Here is a 21,279-nt window from a genome sequence, read left to right on the forward strand (position 1 = left end):
AAACAAAAATGATTTTTTCATGTAGATTACATTTTGACCTTTCTTTCAAGATGTACAGCTTCAATAAAACATATAGTAAATTTTAAAAATCAATAGTCTTTGTTACTTGTCATGGGTCTTGTGCTAGACTTTGGTATTATATTAAATATTAAAATAACTCTTTATATTAGAAATTGCTATGGTAGAAGAGACATAGGTGTTTTATGATACGATGTTTGCATACTTAAATTTTATGAGAGTGCATGTGGTTTTAAAAATACTAAGTTTGTCATCAGAAGGCAAAAAATTCAAATGAATGACTTGTTCTTTGTGATTTTGTGTGTCCTTTTATTTGTTTTTAAAGCAGTATAATCGCCCTTGAATTGGTTTGAATTTTTATTATTTTTCATTACACAATTATTGATAAACTTATAAAGTAGAGGAGACTTCTAAAAATTCTGAGTTTTAGATTTGACTTTGAATCTTTTGGATGGCACTTTGCTGTGTTATCATTCATGTTACTTCTTTACCTTTAGAATGGATTTTGCCATAAATAAACTGAAGAAAGCAGGTAATCAGACTGGACTTTATGTACTTCGATGCAGTCCTAAGGAGTTTAATAAATATTTTTTGACTTTTGCTGTTGAGGTTAGTATGTCAAATTAATTGATGGTAACATCTTTATTCAGTCCATATAATTTCCCCCTCATGTTTATCTACCATATTTCCTTTTAGTACTCTGAATTATAGCTTTGGATATAACTAGCATAATAATGTTTCATTTACCTCAGGGATTCTGCATATGTAATAAACAAAATATAATTCCTAGGATTTATATAAAAATATAAAATGTTTTATAATGTCGTTCTGTCTTTTATATAGATGTTTGGGTGTCACAAGTATGTCAAATTGCATCAAATCTCTTAAAGTCTCTTTTTGCATAAAAATGGAAATTTTCACCAAAACATGTGGAACAAAATAAATCAGAAGTAAACTTTCCTTTTTCTAGTAATGGTTACAGGATTAGAGTGAAATAGGGCAATAATAAAGAAACAAATGTTTTTACCTTTAACTAGTGGTTTTTCATTATGAAGAATAATGATCTACAGTGTGTGTGTGTGTGTGTGTGTTTTTAATCCTCACCCGAGGACTCATTGATTTTAGAGACAGCAGAAAGGAGGGAGAGAGAGAGAAAGGGAGAGAACATCAGTTGATCACCAACTAGGAACTTAACCTGCAACCTAGATATGTGCCCTGACCAGGAATTGAACCCATGGACATTTCAGTTTATGGGACAATGCTCCAACCAACTGAGCCACACTGGCCAGGGTACAGTGCATGTTTTATGCATAAAACTACAATGAAACCTCACTGTTAATATAGATTATATTGGATGTCATCTGAGATTGGTCACTGTCCAAAATTATCTAAAAAGATACTATCACTTATAAGGCAGTTTCATGATATAAATCTTGAGAAACTTTATATCAGTTTCCAAAATTTATCTCATTTTTTAAAAATTGAGAAAGTAACGATTTTACCATTCAGTTATTTTACCATTCAGTTTGATAAAAAACAACCACCTTATATTTAGCATACGTAAGGTGGGTTAATTGTCCATAAAAACAGAAGGTAGGTTCCTCCATAACTTCAGTGTTGTGAAATACTCTGTAGAGTATTTTCTTACTATAATTATAGCAGTTCAGATATTCAATTATCAAATCAAAATGACCATATTGTTATATATTAGGGAGTGTACGATACATAGCCCAGTTTCAAGAAATTTATCTTTTAGAAAAAATAAGAAAGTATGCCAAAAAATACTAAAAAGAGCATTGTAATTATTCAGTATATACAAATAACAATAACAGGAAGGGTTACAGTTACTAAGAAAGATCTTTTGGTATAGGAAGTACTTGAGATTGACTTTCAAGTATTGGGTTAGCCAAAATGTCTGTTTAGTTTTTTCCATAAAATAAAATACACATTTTTCATTTTCACCACTAACTTTGTTGATTTGGATATTTTGAGTATGTCGGCTATCTCATCCTGTTGGCTTCTAGTAGAGGCCAGGGGTGCTGCTAAACATCTTCCAATGCATAGGACAGCCCCACACCAAGGATTATTTGGCCAAAATGTCAGTAGTACTAAGAAACTTCACAAACCACTTTTGACACATTTGGTCAGTCACAGAAGTCACAGTCACTTCTCCATACACTGCATAAATCTTTCTTTGCATTTCAGTTATGTTTTTACCTTTCTTGAAATAATAAAGCATAATATGCTGAAAATGTTACATATCTTCTTCCATCTTTAATATTAAAATGGCTGCACAAATTCACCAACTTTGACACTTTTTAAAAAATTATATTTTATTGATTATGCTATTATAGTTGTCCCAATTTCCTCCCCTTTGCCCCCCACCACTCAGCAACCCCTTCTCCCTCAGCCAGTCACCACATCATTGTTCATGTCCATGGGTCACATGTATAAGTTCTTTGGCTGCTCCATTTTCTATACTGTGCTTTATATCCCCATGGCTGTTCTGTAACTACCTGTTGGTACTTCTTAATCCCTTCATCTCTTTAAACATTCCCCAACACCCCCTTCTGATCTGGCAACCATCTAAATGCTCTTCATATCCATGATTCTGTCTCTGTTCTTGTTTGCATAGTTTGTTTTTTAGATTCAATTGGGGACAGGTATTTGTTTACTGCCATTTTACTGTTCATAGTTTTGATATTTTTCTTAAATAAGTCCCTTTAACATTTCATATAATAATGGTTTGGTGATGATGAACTCTTAGTTTTTTTCTTGTTTGGGAACTCTTTAACTGGCCTTCAATGATAAATAATAGCTTTGCTGGTTAGAGCAATCTTGGCTATAGGTCCTTGCTTTCATGACTTTGAATATTTCTTGCCAATCTCTTCTAGCCTGCAAAGTTTCTTTTGAGAAATCCGCTGACAGTCTTATGGGGACGCCCCTGTAGGTAACTAACTCCTTTTCTCTTGCTGCTTTTAAGATTCTCCCTTTATCTTTAACCTTTGGCATTTTAATTTTGATGTGTCTTGGAATGGGCCTCTTTGCATCCATCTTCTTAGGGACTGTCTGTGCTTTCTGGACTTGCATGTCTATTCCCTTCACCATAAAGGGAAGTTTTCTTTCATTTTTTTTTTCAAATAGGTTTCCAATTTCTTGCTCTTTCTCTTTTCCTTCTGGTAACCCTATGATGTGAAAGTTGGAGTGCTTGAAGTTGTCGCAGAGGCTGTTTATACTACCCTCATTTTGGAGGGGTTCCTTTTTCTTGTGTTTTTCTCATTGGTTGTTTTTTGCTTCCTTATGTTCCATATGATTGATTTGATTCTTGGCTTCATCCACTCTACTGTTGTTTCCCTGTAAATTGTTCTTTATTTCAATTAATGTATCCTTTGTTTCTGACTGAGTTTTTTTATGCTGTTGAGGCCCTCACTAAGTTCCTTAAGTAGTATTTTGAACTCTGGATCTGATAGATTGCATATCTCCATTTAGTTTAGCTCTTTTTCTGGAATTTTTATCTGTTCTTCCATTTGGGCCATGTTTCTTTGTCTCTTCATTTTGTCAGTCTCCCTGTGTTTGTTTCTATGCATTAGGTAATTCTGTGTCTCCGCCCCTCCTTCCAGTCTGGAGGGATGTGGTTTCTTTAATTCCGTAGTTAGACTTCCATTCTACTGGATTTATGCTGGTTCTGAGTGATGGTGTTTCATAATTTAGTTGTTATTTTGATGTGGTTGTGCCAGGAGATGATCCGTGTTTACCTATGCTATCATCTCGGCCAGAAGTCCCTCGATAAGTTTTTTTAAAATATGCATGTTAATGTAACAGCTGTCACAATGCAATCTAACAAAATTGTTTTGAATGAAATTAAAGACAACTAAGCACTTCTTGAGCCATTTTATGGAAAAAAACTTAACAAACTTTTTTGGCCAACCCATATTTAGTTGTTTATACATGCTATGCAATATATTCCTTTTTGAGGAACCAAGCACCTCTATAACCCTAAACTGGTCCTACATAAGGATTCACAATTTGAATGTCCAAATATTTTGTTGGTTATTTTTGTGGAATCTGTTTTGTCACAATAATCACCATGATATACATTTTAATTTTTCCTCCCTCTTTTATAATTAAACTTATATAGCGAGAAAATGTCATTGAATATAAACACTGTTTGATTACAAAAAATGAGAATGGAGAATACAACCTCAGTGGGACTAAGAAGAACTTCAATAATCTTAAAGATCTTTTGAATTGTTACCAGATGGAAACTGTTCGCTCAGACAATATAATTTTCCAGTTTACAAAATGCTGTCCCCCAAAGCCAAAAGGTAAAATAATTTTCCAGTTATTTTTAAAATAATAGGTCATGGCTTATATATGAAGTGAGTGATATCTTCAGAATATTGATTTTAAAAAAATATGAAAGAAGCAACTCCAAACAACAGACTAATTTTGTCTCATTCTTTATACATACATCCTCAAATAGGATTGTTCATTTTGGTTTGGGTTGTCTAGAAGTGATGGGAAGTTCCATAATTCTAAAATGCTATTTAAAAGTAATAGTTGCTGGATATAAACCAGCCACTATTTATTGAAGTGAAAGAAAAGCCCCACTACAAAGTTCCTGTTTGTGGTTCTAAGTAAAAATTTACATCCTCTTATAATTTCAATTTCTAAACCAAAATGGTAAGGTTGGAAATGTCTTGAAATAATAGGATTTTTAAAAAATTATTAAAATTTCTGAAAAATTATATTGGTTAAGGAAGTTATTATAATTTTTAATATTTGAAATATCTGGTTAGAGTACATTAAAATTTAATGAATAAAATACTAAAATTATTTTCTATGAAAAAAATAGTTGTTAAGCATTTCTTATATTTAGAACACATTTTATTGCACCCCTTTGGAGCAGTTATTTCCTTAGTGTGTTTTGATTATGTATGTTTTTCATTATTTCTTTTTTCTTTTAAAGATAAATCAAACCTTCTAGTCTTCAGAACCAATGGTGTTTCTGATGTGCCAACCTCACCAACATTACTGAGGCATAATAATGTGAACCAAATGGTGTTTCACAAAATCAGAAATGAAGATTTGATATTTGTAAGTTGTTGTATACTGATTATTGTCTTTTTTTTGTCCTTTTAAAATAAGAACTACTTCCCACTTATATTCATGTGACATTTGGAACTATTTTATTATAATCTATATTGTTAAACTTTTATTGCTGTGTAAATATTTTTATTTCTTGTGAAAATGTGATACCAAACTTGAGTTAGAAATTAGTAAAATTATTTTAAGAAAGGAACTGTATTTTCTTTTCAGGATTTCATAAATTTCTTTAGAAATCTTAAATTAAAAATTAAAAATTTTCTTGTACAAAAGACCTATTTCTTAATGATCATGTTGAGAAAATAAGGGAAATTCAAGGTGCTAAAAATAAAGAAGAAACTGAAAGCAAAGTAGTATATAAGAGCTCATGTTTTGGCTATAAAATAATGTTGGGGTTTGGAATTAGTCTCAAAAATCAAGGGGATTAAGATATAAAAGTAGGGCCAAGTCTTGGGGCCTCTGGGGCCTACACAAGACCAGGAGTTAAAAGTGAAGCTGTCTCTGAATAAAGGCAGGGCCTTCAAGTAGATACATTCTCAGTAAAATGACATGTGGACTGTGAAAAATTCACCCACTAGCAACAGGAGCAGTGCTGTCTGTTTTAATTAGGCTCTTAGTTAGGAAAAAAAGTCTGCCCTGAGAATTTGTAATCATAAGCTTTTAATTTGGATTTCTCTTTAAAAAAAAAAAAGAATTTATTTAATTTTAGAGAGGGGAAGGGAGGGAGAAAGAAAGGGAAAGAAACATCAATGTGTGGTTGCCTCTCTGGTGCTCCCTAATGGGGACCTGGCCTGCAACCCAGGCATGTACCCTGACTGGAAATTGAACCAGCGACTCTTTGGTTTGCAGGACAGCACTCAATTCACTGAGCCGCATCAGCCCAGGCTTGTGCTGCCTTTCTACTCTACTATTAGGACAGGCAATTAAAAAATATTCACATCTAAATAAATGTAGATCAACACTGACTCTATAAATAAGTGATGATTATAGCTAATTCAGGGGGTTTAAGAACCAGGTGAAGCCCAAATATACTTTATTTATTAATCCCTGTTTTCTTGTCTTCTATTAGTGTGTAAGGAAACAAAATATACTTAATTTGAACTCTTAAATCTGGGTTTAGTTTGTAAGAGAAATATTTGCTAATGAATTTTTTTTAACTCTTTGTCATTGAACATATTTCCTAATTCTCACATCTTTACCCATGTTTACTCATTCTTTTCTTCCCTTTCTTTTAAAGAACGAAAGCCTTGGCCAAGGCACTTTTACAAAAATTTTTAAAGGTGTAAGAAGAGAAATAGGAGACTACGGTCAACTTCATGAAACAGAAGTTCTTTTAAAAGTTTTGGATAAAGCACATAGAAACTATTCAGAGGTGTGTATGTTTTTTGAGTAGTTCAGGTAGTTTATGATTTTTAAAGATGTGGTTCATATGTACACAACACATTAGTGCTTGTAGTTTTTCAAAATTGTAACTTTAAAAAGCATATATATCAAGGAATTTCAGAGGATGCCTTTTGGTGTGGCTGTAGAAAATGATAGAATATTTTTTTAAAATAACATTTCCAGACTAATTGCTTTTAGCATTGTGTTATGGGTATTATTATGTCTCTTCATATACTAAGGCAGTGGTTTTCAAACTTGGTTGCCAGAGCTTTATGTGTTCCACAAGTTTTCTCCACAATATCATCTACTGTTTTTTGAAAAAAGAGTTCCTTGTACTAAGGAACATGTTAGTTGAAATATGAATTCCAGAGATACTGGCCCACAGAAATCCAACTTCCATTTGCCAGAGTCCTTAGCATAGCAAGGCATCACCAAACAATTATAATACTTAAAATTTCTTAAAGGATGCTAGTGGAAAATGATATGAAACATGTAAGTCGAAGAGGTGTCCTAATCCAGAACACCAGTGTTGGTGAATGTGATCCTCAACAACCATAGCAAGAAGTTCTAGTCAAAGTTTAGTTGAGTTAGAGTGATGTAAATACCATGCTAATCTCTCGGCGTAGTTGCCATAATATTTTATCTGCATAGGGATCATTTTTAATTCCTCAGGAAGAGTAATCTGAAGCTCTCATCCATTTATTTCAGTCCCATATTACTGTCTCTGGTGTCTACCTCTGTTTGTACCTGTCTTGTACTCTGGGTCCCATTGGTCTAAGCCCTTTAATCTTCCATTATTCATGCTGTTCTGTCCCACTATTGCTCCCTCTCTCTCTCATTGTTATCTGCTTATTACAGCCTTATTGAGGGGTTTCCTCAGAATGAACTTTGCATTAAGGTTGATGGCAATTGCAAGACAATGTAAGGGGACCAAAGTATATTGTAGCTTTATTTACATAGTTTTGAGGAGAACAGGAAAGTGCGTTTCTCTTAGCTTTGTGAACTGTCAATACTTACAGACACAAACAATAATTCTTTTCCATGGTTTTCTTTTCCTTAGTCTTTCTTTGAAGCAGCAAGCATGATGAGCCAGCTTTCTCACAAGCATCTGGTTTTAAATTATGGAGTATGTGTCTGTGGAGAGGAGAGTAAGTAAATCTTTGGCTTCCTTATGCTAATGTTATGACTTTCTCAGTACATCCATTTTTGTTTATATAGAAAATTCAATTTCAGGATTATAGTTAGGGGTGTCAGTATAAACCATAATTAACAGGAACTAAATATTATTGAAACCCAAAACATTGTAGAACTGTTCAGTAAGGTCTTCTAAAAAAGAAAAACAATGAATGAAATTCAAATGTAGAAAATAATTAACATGTCTCGTGTTAAAATGCTAAAACAGTAGAGCATTATAGTAAACAATGTTTACTAATCTTTTACCATAATAATATACAGGGTGGGGCAAAAGTAGGTTTACAGTTGTGAGTACGCAAAACACAGAATTTATTCCTGTATTATCATTTATTAATTATTGTATTATTTTCCATATGAACAACTGTAAACCTACTTTTTGCCCAACCTTGTAGATTATGTATAGCTTAACTTAACATTGGACTAACTGTTTCAGTACAGTACCAATTTATTTGGATCTACAAAGACAAAGCATATAAATTGTAAAATGATGCTTGATGAAACTTAACTGAAATGGTTGGATGTTAATAGTTCGTATATTCTATATCTAAATTTAGACTGTTCATAAAAACAGTAAAGTTTACATTCAGAGAATTCCTATGTAATTCCCCATTTTCCATTAGTAATGTGAATTAGATATGTATCCATACTTATATAACATTGCCTCAAATATTTGAAAATTGATAGTCTTTTCAAAGGTTGGTGGTTTTCAAATCTGTTTGCTGGAAGTTCCTCGGGTATCTTAGGGATTTAATAAAAGAAGAGTAAATCTAAATGCAGCAGTGGAGAATTCTGCTCACTGATTGCCAACTAGAGCGGTTCTATATTTATCTCTTATTTATTGATTCTTCTTGTAATTTTTCATTTTGGGAGAAAAGAAGAATATACTTAGAGCATATAATTTAAATTCTTCCAGTTGCTTTTATACTTCTTTGATTCTGTGATGTACTTTTTTCACATTTAAGAATATCTGAAATTGAGGTTTTATATAATTGATGGTATGTCAGTTTAATTGATAATTTTTTTCTTTTATGACATAAAATAAGGGGACATATGACAATCTGTAGCATCTATGAAGCATAGTAGATCTTAAGTGCCACATAAAGAAGTTTGATTAAGGTCCTGTTCATTGTAACTCCTAGATCTTTTGGGTTTTGGGGTTTTTTTTTTGACACTTTCTCTGACAAATTTACCTAAAGGCAATCTTTTTTTAAAATTAAATTTATTAGGCTAACATTGGTCAATACTTAATTATTGGCATGTGGATTGTTCATCTAATTAACTACAGGTAGCAAAACTTTAATTTGTTTTTGTCACCCAGCAAGGTCCAAAGGCAACTTTCGTAACTAACAGTTGTTATATATACCAAATTAAAACTAAGTAATTTTAATATTAAGTCAATCAGAATCACAATTCAAGATTAGTTCTACAATATGCATTATAAAGCAAATATATGAAACAGAGGCATGTATGAAGTATAGGCACTTAAAAACTTACTGGACCAAGAACTAATATGGAATACAGTGTAAAGTCTGTCAGAATTTCTTTAAAAATATATATCATGACACCATGTTTAAAAATTTTACTTCAATTTTTATGTTTTTGATTTTGTATCTTAATTTCCCATTTTGTAATTTTAAAAACAATACTATGCTTTAGAAACAAAATGACCCCAATAAATTCAAATTTGAAATCAAGAACTTGAACTTACTCTATTACAAATTATTACTGGATAAATATAAATAAACCCTAAACTCAGTTAATTATTTTATTAAATAATATGCTTTTTATAGGAACAGCCTTGGCTTTTAGGAACTTGTTAAATACTAACAGGGTTGAGAATTTTTATTATGCTTTAAAGGCAGTCAGTACTGTTTTTAAGAGTAAATGTTTGTTTCTCTGGGAAAATATAGGGTCTGGCACAAATAACGCCTCTGTTTTATTAAAAATCTTTTACTACAAAATCATAAGCATGTAATTCTGTAACATAACAATATCACATTCAAGCACACTATATGACATTTTAGGTGAAATATTCAAATTAAAACTATAAATTATTACACCCGTATTATTACTCTACAAACCACACTTAAGCAGGCACTGCTTCTGCCGGACTCTGTATATCTTAATAGTAATTTTTAAAAATAGTTTTAAAGATAAAGCAATGCAAAATACTCATTTTTTACAACATAAATTAAAAGAATGGATGCAGTTCAAACTCAAATTACCCTTTATGTCTCCAATAGAATAGACAACAAAATGAGAAATTTTCATTTGTTTTAAAAAAGCAGCCATAATGTAGTACTGACACATAGAGGTATACTGAAGTAATATTTTACATATGTGTGTATATAAAAATGTGTATATAATAATGCTATATATTATATAATATTTATGTATATATAATACATATATTGTACATATTATATAACATGATATATGTATTATGTTATATATTATGCTACTATATGTAATAAATAACTTACAATATTATAGATATAGTGATTTAGATTCCTACCTTTTACTGTTGTGAACAAACTAACTTCCTATTCCTAGTCAGGGCACATGTCTCGGTTGTGGGCCAGTTCCTCAGTTTGGGGCATGCAAGAGGCAAGCAATCGATGTTTCTCTCACACATTAATGTTTCTCTCTCTCTCTTTCTCCCCTTTTTCCCATCTCTAACAATAAGTAAATAAACCAAATCTTTTTTAATATTAGTGAATTTTATGTAGTTAAATTTTTTTTTATAATATCCTCATATAACTATAAATATATTTATAAAAGTTTAAAATTATATATCTTATTGTATATATACTTGAGCCTTATTATTATTATATTTTTATGCAGATATTCTGGTTCAGGAGTTTGTAAAATTTGGATCACTAGATACATATTTGAAAAAGAATAAAACTTCTATAAATATATTATGGAAACTTGAAGTGGCTAAACAGTTGGCATGGGCCATGCATTTTCTAGTAAGTAATTAGTATATTCTTTTATCAGAAATTTGTTTCATCTCTGAAGCAGTGTAGAAAGGATCCTGACCTGGGAACAAAAAATATATCTGTAAATGAATGCTGAGTAATTTAAAATAATCTGTGTTAGTTTGTGAAAGGTATTGTTTTAGGCATTTTTTTTTTTTTATGTGAAATCACTTTTAAAAGAAATGGCTTTGTTGTCTCCCAATCTCTTAGAACTGAAGAACAGACAATCTAGTTTTCCACTTAGGTTTAGATAATTTAACCAAAAATTATGCAGAAACATGTTGTGCCAAGTATGGATGGTAGAAAACCTCTTAGAATATATATTGTTTGGTGTTTGTGGGCAATTAGAAATTGTACCCAATAAGAAAGCACTATTGCTAGAGAAGCAGAATCAGCCAGTGATCCGAGCCCCCCAGGGTATACCTATATTCTGCTGCTGAACAAAACAATATTTCTGTCAACTACCACCTAGAAATAGATGCTACATAAAATCACAGCTTTAGAAACTAAAGTAGCATTGGGTAGTTTTAATGTATTTGTTTTATTATGGACATAGATTATTGTGTCATTTAAAATGTAAAACAAGAAGCACACTGTTAGCCATAAAATTTCCTTTTATTATCTCAAAGCATACCTCCAAATTAATGTTTATTTATTAATACTCTCTTATTTTTCTTCTTTAAGTCCATTTTGGAGTCTGAGTTATGTTAAGTGCTTGTGTATTTGTGGATTGATATTTGAATGTATGTATATTTTACTTTAATAGGAAGAAAAAACCCTTATTCATGGGAATGTGTGTGCCAAAAATATTCTACTTATCAGAGAAGAAGACAGGAAGACAGGAAATCCTCCTTTCATCAAACTTAGTGATCCTGGCATTAGTATTACAGTTTTGCCAAAGGACAGTAAGTTCTACAGGGATTGTATTTAACTTTATTAAGCTTTACTTGGAGAGTTGCATAAAAAACATGTTAATTTTTCTTAAACCATTTTATTGACATGTTCTTTATTAATAATGAAATTTATCTACCATTTTTGTCAATCTAAATTAAATTATAGTTACATCCAAGTCTCTGCCATTTGTCCTTATAAGCTTGTTACTATGGACTGTCAACTGATGGTCACTGGTGCTAATTCAATGTCAATAGGAATCACCAAATTGGGGTGTGGTGGAAAAGGAAACAGGACAATTGTGATACAACATGGCTATGAAAACAGGTGGCCCTAGGGTCAGGCCCTTCTCTGGCTAGACAACTCTGCTCTTCTCCTTGATGATCTGCTGTGCTTTGCGCCAGTCCACTTTGCACTGTGCCAGTCTGCTCTGGTGAGAAGGCAGGGAAACACTCTTTTCAGTCTTCAGTGGAAAGGAAATTGCACTTCCAGAGCCAGAGGCCAGCTGGCTTATATTGATAGAAGTCCCCGCCCCCTGGTCCTTGATTGGTCTGTCTTTATGCAAATGATGACTCCAAATCTTCCCAGTTTGATTGGTCCAAAAGTCACTCCCGATTGGCCAGAATAGAGCCACTCTGATTGGTCAGAGTTATGCTTCTCCAATTGGATGGGGAAAGCCTTAGTCCTATTGGGTGAAATAGGATTCCATTCTCCTTTATAAGGGCTGGCTCAGATAGCAGAAACACAGTGCAGGTAGGCATTTCAGTGCAGAGGAAAGTAGTTCAGTGCAGTCTTCTCCCTAAAGTACAGTTTATATGAGAGACCTCCCCTGTATAGAAATGGATGCTAGGCTCTGTTTTTTGTTGGTGGGTTTTTTTGTTTATTTGTTTGCTTGCTTTTCAAATTTTAAGTTCAGTTAGCCTCCAGGAACCCTTTTTAGTAGGCATCTTCTTTCCAAGGGTCCATAGGACTGTAAGATAATTTTTTAAAACACTTTTAATCCCCAATTCTGTATGGAAGGGCAGCTTTTATCTTTATTTTTATTTTCTATTTTATTTATTTTTTTTCAGACTATGATAATATGCAAATCTTGGCTGTACTTATGACTATTTCCTTAGAATAGATACCTACAATACAACTACTGGGTCAAGGGATGGAATCATTTTTAAGGCTGTCTTTTTCTATTTTTAAATCATGTTTATTCTATTAAAGTTGTCTCAGTTTCTCTACCTTTTCCCTCCCTCACGCATCCCACCCCACACCCCTCTCCCACGTTCAATTCCCACGCTGTTGTCCATGTCCGTGGGTCATTCATATATGTTCTGTGTTTAGTTCCTTTTCCTTCTTGTTTTCCTTCCCCATCCCCTCTGGTCACTTTCAGTCAGCTCCACGTTTCCTTGCCTGTGGTTTATTTTGTTCGTTAGTTTATTTTGTTGAATAGACTTCATTTATAGGTGAAATCATATGGTATTTGTCTTTCACCGACTGGTTTATTTCACTTAGCATAATATTCTCCAGTTCCATCCATGTTGTCACAAAAGGAAGGAGTTCCTTCTTCCTTTCATTTTTCTTTTTTTAATGCAGATTTTATTTATTTATTTTTTAAATGTCAAGATCCATTATAAAATATTAAAACATTTAAATCCATTATAAAGTCTCAGCAATCATGACAGCTGCACAGAAATAATCCAGTAGATCAAGGAAATAAAATGAACATTCTAGAGACAAACGTATATATCTTTCTAACAATGTAATATATGATTCAACTGATATTTCAAATCAATGGGGAAAATAAGGCTTATTCAACAAATAAGGTGCGTGGACCACTATTACTTGAAATAAAATAAATACAGAGCCCTATTTCACATATCACACAAAAAATATTCAGGTGAGTTAAAATCAATATGTAAAATCAAAGGAGTTTTAGGTGAAAATACAAAATAATATTTTTCTTACCCTGAAGTAATAATATTTTGCTTACCTACATAATAATATGCTATTTACCTACCTAATTACCTACCTACCTATCTATGCCAGAATACCAGAAGGTGGAGTTAAGGTGCTCCCTCTTTTTTTGAATACCATTTTTTTGATGGGATCAAAGAAGACAGAAACTTTACTAGAGAAATTCCATGATTTGAGCGGCACCTACACATATTGATTCTGTACCCAGAATATCTTGGTATAATTTATTCACTCATCTGCCTGTAGGTTCTTATTTTTTCATCCACAAATTAGAACTACTACTGCTATTGAATCATTAAAACATATTAGAATGTACCTTTACTACTTACACAGTGTAAAGAAATACAAAAAAAATATTGTGAGGCAATTTTAGGACAAATTTTATGGAAAAAAATTGTTTTGAATGCAATGTTAATAGGAAGGGGTAAAGGACACTATTTAATGGAAAGAGTTTAGTTGATCCAGGATTTACTGTAGAGGATTCTAATTCTCTTAGTGCTACTAATAAATTGTATAACTTTGGACAAGTTACTGTCTTTATGGATTTCAGTTTTGTCATTGTTAAAGCTGAGATATTAAAGTAGATAATTATTCAAGTAACTTTAAAAATTATTTGCATATAAAAGAATTACTTGTGAGAACTACTTAACCAGACAATATTCCTATTGTTTAAAAGTTCTTCAGGAGAGAATACCATGGGTACCACCTGAATGCATTGAAAATCCTAAAAATTTAAACTTGGCAATAGACAAATGGAGTTTTGGTACCACTTTGTGGGAAATCTGCAGTGGAGGAGATAAGCCCCTGAATGCTTTGGATTCTCAGAGAGTAAGTTTTTATAGACTGTGGAATTGCAATAGTTCTGTGATCCTTGATGTTTCACATGATTTTATATATTTTTAGCCCATCTAATGTTAAAAAGAAGGTCAATAAGGCATTATACAATTTATTCTCAATGTGTGGTTCTTTAATTGTAGAAGCTACAGTTTTATGAAGATAGACACCAGCTTCCTGCACCAAAGTGGACAGAATTAGCAAATCTTATTAATAATTGTATGGATTATGAACCAGATTTTAGACCTTCTTTCAGAGCCATCATACGAGATCTAAACAGTTTGTTTACTCCAGGTATGTATCAATGGAACAATCTTATTGATTCTCCAGGTATCTTTCAATTTTTGTTGTAAATAACAATTTAACAAATCTTTAATAATTTTATAATTCCTCCAGTAAGTTCTATAATGTCTTTAGCACTTCTTAACTTCTTATGGTCATAAGATTTTTTCTACTTTACCCATTTTCTAGTCTCTGTGATTGAACAGTCTTTCCATCTTTAAAAAAGGCTTTTTCTCCTTCAATTATCCAGTTTTAGTCTCCCACTTGATGAGTGGTATACTACAGCAGTATATTGGTCTTATTTGAGTTTTTAAAAAACAATTTTTTAAACCAGTATTTATATATTTTATAATATGTTTTCTAAACATGAAATAGATTTATTTTTGTTTGTCCTCTCCTTTAAAATATGTAGCTAAATATGCATGTGTCTGACCCACAGGTATTTCCTGTTTCAATACTACTTGCTATTTTCACAGGAAAAGTCAGAATATATTCTTACTTTATAAATACTAAAACTACCTATTTTGTAAAGTAATTATTTATCCTTTGTAAAAATCTTTCTTGAAAGCCTTTTAGAGTAGGGGCTTCCATTAATATAATCTAAACTACTAGAGTTACCCTGTATTGATTTGTATTTAGTATTTCTAACTCATTCTAATTATTTTGGTCAGCTTGAATACATATCAGTTTAAGCCAGAAAATGTATTTTCCATCTTGTGGTTGTAATATTCTTTATTTCTGCAGATTATGAACTTTTAACAGAGAATGACATGTTACCAAATATGAGGATAGGTGCCCTAGGGTTTTCTGGTGCTTTTGAAGACAGAGACCCTACTCAGTTTGAAGAGAGACACTTGAAATTTCTGCAGCAGCTTGGCAAGGTAAGATGACAGAAGTTTTAAAATATAGTATAATCATAGCATATTTTATTTAGAAAAAAATTTAGAGATTCTCTAGAGTTCACATTTCACAAATTTTTAAGGAGTGTTTGCAGAAAAAAGATTTAGTTGTCAGAAGTTCTGAGAACTTCTCAGAACCTTTAATCTGTAATGTGCATTGAATATCTTCAAGAAGATGATAAATTAGGCAATATTTCCCTGGTTGATTTGACCATGGGACGCTTACTTGGTAGAGGGCACTTTATTTATGAAATAGAGAAAGGAATAATTGAATTAAAGCTTTCTACTCACTTCCTTTTTGAGTCGTCTCAGAGAGAAGGAGTCTACTTGTTCAGAGTCTACTTGTTGACTGGACTGTTTTCACTAGCAGACAGTTTCTTTCTGCAAAAAGGTCACACAGTCATGCTTAGCCTACATATTTTAAGTAAGACAAGGAAAATCTCAGTTCTTAGCAGGTCAAATCATAATGGTAAGCTCTCTTTCTTCCTCTAAATTTGCTAGTATAAGGTTCTGTACCATGTGACCTTACGAATTGGATTTTGGTATGGACATATTATGAAGGCCTCAGTTAGGCCTTGTATCTAAGCTAAATGTTCTGATTCCTCTTTACCAGAACTAAACATTGGGAATTGTATTGAGTGTTGGCTCAGCTATATTAATACTTTGCTGCTGTTCCTTGTTAGTAAATATTCTCAAGAATGTTTCAAGTGATGCAGCAATGGCAAAAAAAGAAAAGAAAGAAAGTCTATTATTGTGTAACAAATTACCCTAAAACTTAATAGCTGAAAACAGCATTTATTATCACCTAGTTTAGGTGAGTCAGGATTCTGGTAGCAACTTAGTGGGTGTCAGCCAGACCTGGCAGTCACATCTGAAGGATTGACGAGGGAAAGATCTACTCTCAAGCTCACTCGTGCGGCTGTTGCGAGACCTCAGAATATATGCGTTAAGCTCCTGTACATGGGTCTCTCTATAAGACTCCCTCACAGCATGGCAGCTGAGTGCAAACACCTATGATGGAAACCATAGTCTTTATATAACCTAATATCAGAAGGGACATCTCATCCCTTGGTATGTGGCCTCTGTAATTAGAAATTTAACTTTGAGCTTATATATGGTCTAAGTTTTCTTTTTAATTGACTTCAAATATATAACTGAAAATATAGTCACTTAGAATCTTGTGGTTCAAGGACGATATTCTTTTACTTTTTAAGAAACAATAGTATCCAAAATATACTAATTTGACTAATGCCCAAAAGTTAACTTTAAATGTTATATATCAACTTATCAACTCTGTGTGTTAAATAAAAAGAAAACAGATCTCTTTAACAACTCACCTAAAAAAAAAAAAGAAAGAACATCCTCATAGGCTAAAATTTCACTTTCTTGAGCAAATAAGTCAGTCTTTGTATTAATCTACTCAGGCTGCCATAACAAAATACCATGACCTTGGTGGCTTAAACATCAGATATTTATTTTTGTTAGTTCTGGTGGCTAGAAAGGCTGACATTAAGGTTCTGGCAGGATTTGGTTTTGGTAATGGCTTTCGTCTTGGGCCTCACATGGCCACCTTCTTGCTGTGCCCTCATATGATAGAGAGCTCTGGTGTCTCTCTTCTTATAGAGGCACCAGCCCTATCAAAATAAAGCCTGACCCTTATGATTTCATTTATCCTTCATCATTTTTTCACAGGCCCTGTCTCCTAATACACTTATTTTGGGGGTTAACACTTTATCATGAATTTTTTGTGGGGACATACACATTCAGTCATAATAGACCCTTACTCCATCCAGCTCACTGACAGTGATGTCAAAGGGTGTGATGAGAAGAAGCAGAGTTCTTTCTGGAAGTTAGTGTTAGAAATTTAGGAATTCCCTGGCATGCCTGTTGGGCCATCTTAATAATTAATGTTCATGATTTATGTTTAAATGCTTTCTTGAAGTTGTTTATGATTCTTTTTGAAGAAATTAAATATATAGGTTTATTACCCACCTGTTGAAACACTATTTTCTTTTTTTGTTCTGAAAGTTGCCCACTGTAAGCTTAGAGATGACTGTTAATTCTTGTTGTTGGAATTGCTTATATAATTATTACAGAATTTGTTAGTATTTATGTAGAAAACTTGAGATTTCTATCCTTATGTGCTGTGTTGTTCAGGGTAATTTTGGGAGTGTGGAGATGTGCCGGTACGACCCTCTACAAGACAACACTGGGGAGGTGGTGGCTGTGAAAAAGCTTCAGCACAGCACTGAAGAGCACCTCAGGGACTTTGAAAGGGAGATTGAAATCCTTAAATCCCTGCAACATGACAACATTGTAAAGTACAAGGGAGTGTGCTACAGTGCTGGTATGTTGCCCATTGAAATCTATTTTTGAACTCAAGGTATGTCTTGGCATTCTTAGTAACAGGAACATATATTGTCTTAAAATCTTGACTTATACCAGTGTCCAGAGAGAAGATTGGAGATGGTACTTGGTGATGGCAGGCTATAACTATAGGAAATCTTTGACTAGTTGGTTAATCATTCTCTTCATTGAGGATAGTGGCTATCACTCTTGCTTAAATTTATCAAGTGAATTTCATTTTTAAAGAAATCCCGTTTGCTTACATTTTCTTTAAAAATTTTTTTTTCATGAAAAACACAGGGTTTATTGATTTTTAAACTGCAAATAGTTGTTACAAAAGGTTTTCTTTTAAATAAATTCACACAAAGAAAGAGAAATAGAAAGCGATGGTAGTGATCAGCAAGAGGAATAATTACATTCATCTTAATGTGTATGTGCCAGTTCTGTTTGAATTAACATTGGAAAACTCTAAACCTGGAATCCAGAACCTCAAATCTGTGATCGGAACGTCTTGAGATGGGCACATGGAAGTCAAAGGGTTTCTCCCCCCGCAACCTCTTAGAAGCTATACATAAAAAGTTGCTTTTATTCTGTACTGTCACAGAACTTCTACACACATTCTTAGTCCTAGTTGTGAAAGGCCTAAAAAGAAAGAAACTCAATTTATAGTCCAACACAAAGGGGAGAGATTTCTAAAATAAATGATCCAAGTTTTCTGTACTTTTTAAAATTAGTTTTTCATTTTTTAAAATAAAATAACCAAAAAAGTGTAAAGTTACAAAAATGTCATTGAAGAATAATATATTAAAACTGTGGAAAAAAGAGAAAAAGATGTTACAAAATTTTAAGATTAATAAGATCATAATTTAACATAAAAGAATACATTCTATGGATTTTTCATCCCAATAAATATGAACGAAATTAACAAAAAAAGCATAGTTTGGCAATAAATATGTTTTGATAAGTTAAATAAGCTTTTTTATATTGATGTGCAGTGACAAGCAAAATTTTTGCTCTCCAATTTCTGAAAGTTATATGAAGTTAAAAACCCAGGGGAAAAAAAAAGCATGGCGTGAGTGCTCTAAGGATAGACCTACGGTATTCTAGAGCAAAAACCATTAAAGCTACTTTTACAGGAAATCGTTTTACACAGATACTGTATGTGGAATGAATACCATTAACTTTCACCCCTTACATTTTGTTTTAGCTTTTCTTTCTTTTTTTTTTTTGTCATTTTTTTTTTAAAGGGTGTCACATATGAACTGGGGAATTTTAGCACCAAAATCAAGTCTCTCATAGTCCATCTAGCTTCCCCTTCCTCCCTACTTAAAAGAAAAAGAAAAAGAAAAAAATTAAATCACAAAAACCCACTTATGTCACAATCTTCATCCACTTTTTCAATCTTCCTTCCTGTAGACCTATTAGAACCCAGGCAAGATTAGTCAACAGAGGTTCAGGTCGGGAAGAAAAATGTTTTAAATGTCAAGAGAGGTTTCCCCAAACCCAAGTCTGACAACACCTCTCCCAAGGGGCTGTTGGGGCGGTTAACTGGGGAGGGGAGGACGTGTGTGGGAGACTGAATAAGGGAAGGTGCAGTTACATCGCCAGTGGAGGGAGCTGCTGGTCTGGGTCTCCTCCCCCTCCCCCCTCCCTAGGGGCAGAGGCTCTGGGAGACACCTGGGTGCCCTCTGGCACTGAAGAGGTAATGTAGTCACAGTGACAAAGTTAGATTACAAGGCACTAAGTTGCTTCTGTAAACTGTTACTGCTTTTTCTTTTGTGATTTGGCACTTAAGGTTTAAGCGAGGGGGAAAAAGGCATCTACTGACAAATACTGTACTTGTCTGTTATGCATGGTAAGTGGGCTCTAAAATCCAAGGGAGGGGGTTTCAAACCAGAGGAAGCTCCTGACAAATTGACTTGTCCTTATGTTAGAGGGTTAAAAGTGGCAGAGTGGGGAGCATCACAGGGTTCTAGGGGAAAGGGATTGAGCTTAACCTTGTTAATAATGTAGGGGTTACAGGGTAAGACAGGGAGACGAAGGTAGAGGATGTGGGTGTTGGGTGGAGTGGGTAGGCTGTCCCTCCCTACTCTGGCTTAAGTCATCTGAGATGGAAAGTCTGCTGAAAATGGGCAGGCCTCTTGAGTTGTCCAAGGTGGGGGAGTCTGAGCCACTCTGGTTGCTGCTGGAGCTGCTCAGGTAGCCCTCCTGGTCCGAGAGAGAATCCGGAGGGCTAGGGGGAGAATCAGACATGTGAGGGGACTCGGACATGGGCTGGAAAAGGAAGGTAGTGGGGGAGCCACCACCGGGCAGCCCCATGCTAGGGGCAAAGAGGCCTGCCATCTCCTGGCCAGAGAAAGCAAAGGGGTTATTGGTGCTATCAGGCAGAGTGGGTGAGCCCAGGAGGTCGTCAGTACTCAGGATGCGGGGTGGGGTGATGGACGTAGGGCTGTCCAGCAGCCCCGTGGCAGCGGCGATGGCAGCAGCACTGGGAAACCCAGTAAAGCTAAAGCTACGTTGGAGACAGGGACGGTCAGCGGAGAAGTCCTGGCCCCGGCCAGGGCGCGGCGCTCCTCAGCATGGTGGATGAAGCGGCAGCGGGCCCGTATGGGCAAAAGCCGATGGTGTGGAAGGTGCGGCACAGCTCTGTCTTGTACTTGGGGTGGCGGGTCAGGCTTCGGAGCTCCTGGATGCCGTGAGCAAACTGGCAGTTGTGCCCGTACTTACAGGCGCCATTCTCCTCGAAGGGGCAGCACAGCTTCATCTTGCAGTGGCTGGAATTGACCTGGCCGCTTCCGGGCTGCTTCTGGGTGGGCAGCAGCTGCTCTCCCCCTTCTGAGAATGAGCAGTCTCGGAAGCGCCCGTCCTGAGAGCTCAGAGCTGGCTCACCCTTGCTGCTGAGGAGCTGGTTCTGGTGGAACTTGGAGCGGGGCAGGGTGACAGAGTGCCGCCGGGGGAAGCCTCCACCAGTGGGCGTGCCCGCCGCCTTCCTGTCCAGCAGGCAGCCCCCTGCACTGGGAGTACTATAGCTGAGCACCTTGTTACCCTTGTGTAAAACTTCGCCCACGTCGAAGATGGTGGCAGACACAAGGGTGGTGGTCATCGTAGGCGCTCTCACGGGGCAGGGACAAGGATCTGGTGTGTCACAAAGGTTCCTGTGCGGGGAAGGCGCAGCCTCCAGCTCTCCGGTCTGGAGTCCCACACGCCTGCTCCTGGGGCCCCTCGCCTTTCTGACTCTCTCTTTAAAAATATTTTTAAAGTTGGATGCTTTTTGTTCAATACAAGATGAGGAGAAAGAAATTTTTCTCATCAGCTTATTTTGGTTTGCATAAAGGGTTACAGAAGATTAAAATACAACTATTTTTAAAGCTTTTTAAAAC

At 34.7% G+C, this 21,279-nt stretch overlaps 2 protein-coding genes across 4 annotated transcripts in view; one reads left to right on the forward strand and one right to left on the reverse strand.

Annotated features, from left to right (window-relative positions):
* JAK2 (Janus kinase 2) overlaps positions 1 to 21,279 on the forward strand; it is a 102,277-nt gene that overhangs the window by 72,241 nt on the left and 8,757 nt on the right. For all 3 annotated transcript variants that reach the window (XM_054583087.1, XM_054583086.1, XM_054583088.1), the window contains 11 exons: positions 516 to 627; positions 4,157 to 4,343; positions 4,988 to 5,115; positions 6,362 to 6,496; positions 7,568 to 7,655; positions 10,546 to 10,673; positions 11,449 to 11,587; positions 14,215 to 14,366; positions 14,516 to 14,666; positions 15,399 to 15,535; positions 17,711 to 17,900. In XM_054583087.1, coding sequence (XP_054439062.1) covers positions 516 to 627; positions 4,157 to 4,343; positions 4,988 to 5,115; positions 6,362 to 6,496; positions 7,568 to 7,655; positions 10,546 to 10,673; positions 11,449 to 11,587; positions 14,215 to 14,366; positions 14,516 to 14,666; positions 15,399 to 15,535; positions 17,711 to 17,900 — 1,547 coding nt within the window. The remainder of the gene's footprint in view (positions 1 to 515; positions 628 to 4,156; positions 4,344 to 4,987; positions 5,116 to 6,361; positions 6,497 to 7,567; positions 7,656 to 10,545; positions 10,674 to 11,448; positions 11,588 to 14,214; positions 14,367 to 14,515; positions 14,667 to 15,398; positions 15,536 to 17,710; positions 17,901 to 21,279) is intronic.
* On the reverse strand, positions 19,916 to 21,189 carry LOC129078463 (mRNA decay activator protein ZFP36L1-like). The gene is given in 3 exon segments (XM_054583292.1): positions 19,916 to 20,448; positions 20,451 to 20,498; positions 20,501 to 21,189. Coding segments are annotated over 3 exon segments (1,083 nt in total). The 5' UTR covers positions 21,003 to 21,189.

Source organism: Pteronotus mesoamericanus, unplaced genomic scaffold (assembly GCF_021234165.1).
Source record: "Pteronotus mesoamericanus isolate MK-2021 breed Mesoamerican mustached bat unplaced genomic scaffold, CSHL_Meso_final contig_73, whole genome shotgun sequence".
Classification (NCBI taxonomy): domain Eukaryota; kingdom Metazoa; phylum Chordata; class Mammalia; order Chiroptera; family Mormoopidae; genus Pteronotus; species Pteronotus mesoamericanus.